This window comes from Etheostoma spectabile, chromosome 8 (assembly GCF_008692095.1).
Source record: "Etheostoma spectabile isolate EspeVRDwgs_2016 chromosome 8, UIUC_Espe_1.0, whole genome shotgun sequence".
Classification (NCBI taxonomy): Eukaryota; Metazoa; Chordata; class Actinopteri; order Perciformes; family Percidae; genus Etheostoma; species Etheostoma spectabile.
Genome location: NC_045740.1, coordinates 18839293 through 18843525, shown reverse-complemented (window position 1 = coordinate 18843525; position 4233 = coordinate 18839293). Strand labels below are relative to the sequence as shown.

At 46.3% G+C, this 4233-nt stretch overlaps 1 protein-coding gene across 1 annotated transcript in view; it reads right to left on the bottom strand.

Moving 5' to 3' along the window:
- cadps2 (Ca++-dependent secretion activator 2) overlaps positions 1-4233 on the bottom strand; it is a 294438-nt gene that overhangs the window by 69510 nt on the left and 220695 nt on the right. Inside the window, 2 exon segments of the mRNA XM_032522241.1 lie at positions 1369-1492; positions 1661-1724. Of these exon segments, the coding sequence (XP_032378132.1) occupies positions 1369-1492; positions 1661-1724 (188 nt within the window).

The following is a 4233-nucleotide window of genomic DNA, read 5'->3' as shown; positions in this document are numbered from 1 at the left end:
CACTAGATGGCGCTCTCTGTTCAACAACAGGTTGAGAATACACGGAATTGCAATGGTCTAGGCCAGGGGTCTTCAACGTTTTCCAGGCCAAGGACCCCCAAACTGATGGCGAGATGACGGGGGGACCCCTATTATATTTATTGTATAACATTGTGTTATATCAAACTGGTCCTATAGTGCCATGTGTGCATTGATGACTGAAAGAACATCTTCTGCCTCCATTTATCTGTTTACTACGTGTGTGAATTCATGTTAATGGTGGATTTAAAGACATTTCAATTAGTGGAAAAAATTGCAAGGGGGGGGGGGGGGGGATATATAAAAAAAAAAGTCTAATCAACCAAAACTTTTGCAACCCCATGCCAGTACCTCCGCGGACCCCCTAGGGTCGCGGACGCCCTGTTGAAGACCCCTGGTCTAGGCCTTTCTCTTAAAACCAAGGTCGCTATCTAGTGGGCTCAGAAATAAAGACACTGGTTCACCAAGCTTCATTTGGCCGTCCCTAGTGAATTCAAGTATACTTACATTGGGGCGGCTGTGGCTCAGTGGTAGAGCGGTTGCCTGCCAACGGAAGGTTGGTGGTTCGTCCCTGCCCCTGCAGTCATTGTCGAAGGTCCTTGGGCAAGACACTGAACCCGAGTTGCCCAGGTGCTGCGCATGGGAGTGTGAATGTGTGCGAATGTTTATCTGAGAGCAGGTGGCACCTTGTACGGCAGCCCCGGCACAAGTATGAATGTGTGTGAATGGTGAATGTCTCCTGTAGATGTAAAAGCGCTTTGAGCGTTGTTAAGACTGGAAAAGCGCTATATAAATACAGCAAGTTTACATTACATTTTACATTGACCCAGTCCATGTTGGGCACAACTAGAAGAATCATGAACAAGATCACGGCTAATGCCCTATGTTGTTTGTCCTTTTATCTAAAACTTTTGGATAGATTAGATTAGATTCTGAATCTCAACCGAAATGTTTTTTTTTTAAATAAAAAGAGCCTCGGCTGACTGATTCCTTCCCTACTAAAGCATATAGTTCACCGCCGGATGCTGCTGACATCCTGTTCCTCAGAGGGTGAACCCTTGAGATCCTTATGATCCCATTCTTTTCTTCTGGGCTTTGAGTTCCTGACCTCTGCACTCTTTTTCTTCTTTTTTTGTGGTCTTTAATGCCAAGAGAAGGCCTGAAAATATGCCTGTCTACAGTAGAAGAAGCAGCAGGTGCAACAAAGTAGAGAAAACTGGGTTTTTACACAACTATTTTTTTTATATGTAAATTGAAAATGAATAAAAAAAACAACACCAGGGGAATGGAAACACTGACTGATGTGGAGTCATGTGCCGAGAGAACTGAAGTGACGTCTGAGTGTCTCACCCTTGATCTGAGCGTAGTCGATCAGCTGACTGTAGTTGATTTGAGCTGCGTTCTCCAGACACTTCTGCACCAGTTTCTTCATCTCCTCAGGAGGAACGGGCGTGGTGATGTCCTTCATCAAAACCTTAAAACAACACAAACCACCAACCCATCCATCTCAGGCATGTTGGAGAATTCAGCAACACAGAACAGAAACCAGACCAGAGGGTTTCATCGGCACCCCCAAACCCCTCCCAGGAACTTTGTACAAGCATATTTAAAGATGCAGAAGCATTTAAATGGGATCGCGTACCCGTTCCTGCAGCGAGAGCGTTGCCTTCAGGGCCCCATCTGGCCGTCCAAAGGGAAAGCAGTACCTGCAGATGTAAAACGTGGGCGGTCATCACATTTAGAAACAATCTCAAGGACAGCAGTGTGCACGGGGGTGGGGGAGGGAGAGGGGGGAGAAGAAAAGAAGGAATATGGAAGATGGAAGCAGCAGCAGCGAGACATCAGTGAGCGTCAACAGATGGCACTTTCTTTCATCTAATTACGCTGACGAAGGGAGCTTTTTCTCACCTGCGGCTCCGTCTGAGCGCAGACAAGGCGGTTCAGGGAGGTTTCACGTTGCTAATTGACAAGTGAACAGAACCAAATAAACAAAGGCAGGCGGTCAACGCAGGTCAGCCATTTATTGGACAAAAACCTACGAGCAGATGTTCTGTTCCCTCACGCTGAAACAGCTAAAAATATTAAAAGATCATCAAGCTGAACTTTGCATGAAGATTCAGTTCATACTTCAGTTTGTGTTGTTTCTTTCCATGAACAAAGGAAAATCAGGATATGTTGTAAAGGCCTGAATCGTTTTTGATGAATGCAACGTCAAGTGTTTGAAAGAAGCATTTATGTGTAACATCCGCGATATGAGAACATGTACAGCACACACGGGTCAAACTCACAAACTCACTTTTGATCCGGCCCGCATATCAATTAAGGTTCAACAGAAATTTGGAACCGCATCTGTTTTTTTTTTCCCCCCCAACAATGTTTTTTTTCCGTTGATGGCTAAGTTGCTTTTTTGGAGCTTTGTGTCAACCGAACTAAGGAGAGGACTTTATGAGACATGCAACATAGTTATAGTACAGTAAAAGATTTTTTCGATGAAATAAAAGCCTGTGAGTAAACTAAACATGTCTGGCCCTTTATGTGATTCTTATTATCCAGTGTGGCCCTGTGGACCTGATTATAATTGATTTGTTTATTGAGATCAGGGACAGCACATTTAACATTGTTGCATAAAAAACACGTAAATATGCAATATAGATAAAAATAGTTAGGGAAGGTGAGTTTGACACCTGGATTTACAGTATGAGTTTGAATTCTGGTGTGACATTACTGTGTGAATTTCAGAAAAACAAAAAGAATATGAAAAAATAATTTGAGTCCTTATTTAAAGATCTTGAAGATCTCTTCTACAGCAGCACATGGGTACATCCTCATGATCCTTATTGCATCCGGGTCAAAAAGTTGAGTAGTAATAAAATAAGTATAACAAAGTAATAATTCATAACACAGCTTGCATCACTGGCTTTGTTTCCGATTCAAATTCCGAATTTGAATTCCGATTCAAAGACTAGACTTACTCTAGGCTGGACAATTATCGAAATGTATCGATGTCAAAATTGTGAAGCTGACAACGACTTTGCAGACAATAGTTATATATTTTTTCTGTTGATAGGCCTTCTCTTAACACTCGCCAGTTGCCCAATGCGGGGCAGCCCACACACACACCGCACACACACACAACACACACACACACACACCCACACACCACACACACACACACACACACACACACCCACACACACACACACCCCTGTTGTACCATCGCACTACATTCTGTTAACTAAACGTAAACGTTAGCGTTTAACTGAGGCTTTACTGAGGCTACTTAACTGACTAATTACTGAGGCTAATTAACTCTAGTTGTACGGACAGGAAGTGACCTAGAGGTGTCCCTGTTCTAGCCAGACCATTGAGAGCCAAAGAGCAGATAGACCAGATGTTTGTGTTGTTGTTTTGACGACACTGGCGCTAATAACCGAGAGACCAGAACCGAGCAGTACAGAGAAAACCTCACGTGCGGTTGTCTTCTTAAGGATTAGGTGCCTGGAAGGATTCTACAGACACCACACTAGTAGGTGACGATTTTGGCAGCGAGCCTTCCGGAAGAAAGCACAATGAAAACAGAGAAAAAGTTCGCAGTTCCCCGTCCAGGAGGCCAAATCACGACTCCTACGATGCCCGCAAGACCCGCCCTTTGCAATAGCACTCATTTTATTGTTTTTTCCTCACCTCTTTCGTTCTGATTCATTCACCCTCTGTTCCCCGCCGCCCCCATCCCTCTCCCTTCCTTTTCAGGGCGTTAGCCTTCTCCCCCTTCCCCCCCCCCCCCCCCCCCCACGGCACCCTTCCCCCCGCGATCAGCCCCCCCCCCCACCCCCCCCCCCCCCGCCCCCCGGGCCGGGCCCCCCCCCCGCCCCCCACTCTCCCCACGGACCCAGAGCACAACCTCACCGTCCCTCCGCCGCTCGCTCCCGCCCCTTTCCCTCCTGGTGCCCTTGTATAGGTTGGGTTTGGGGGGGCCACCCCTTGTTTTTTTGGTCCACCTTCAGGGTCCCGGGGGGCCAACAAACGGAGGGGGTTGGACTGTAGGCGAAGGGCGTTATTATGCGTGGGGTAAGTAGGATTTTAGAATAATCGGCGAACGGAGGGAACATGTGACAGTCAGCAAAGGGTGAAAACCATACAGAAGGAACGTAGGAAGGAGGAAAGGGTAGTGGGCATCTTTGGAGGGAGGCTTAAATTGCAGCGACACAATAGGCA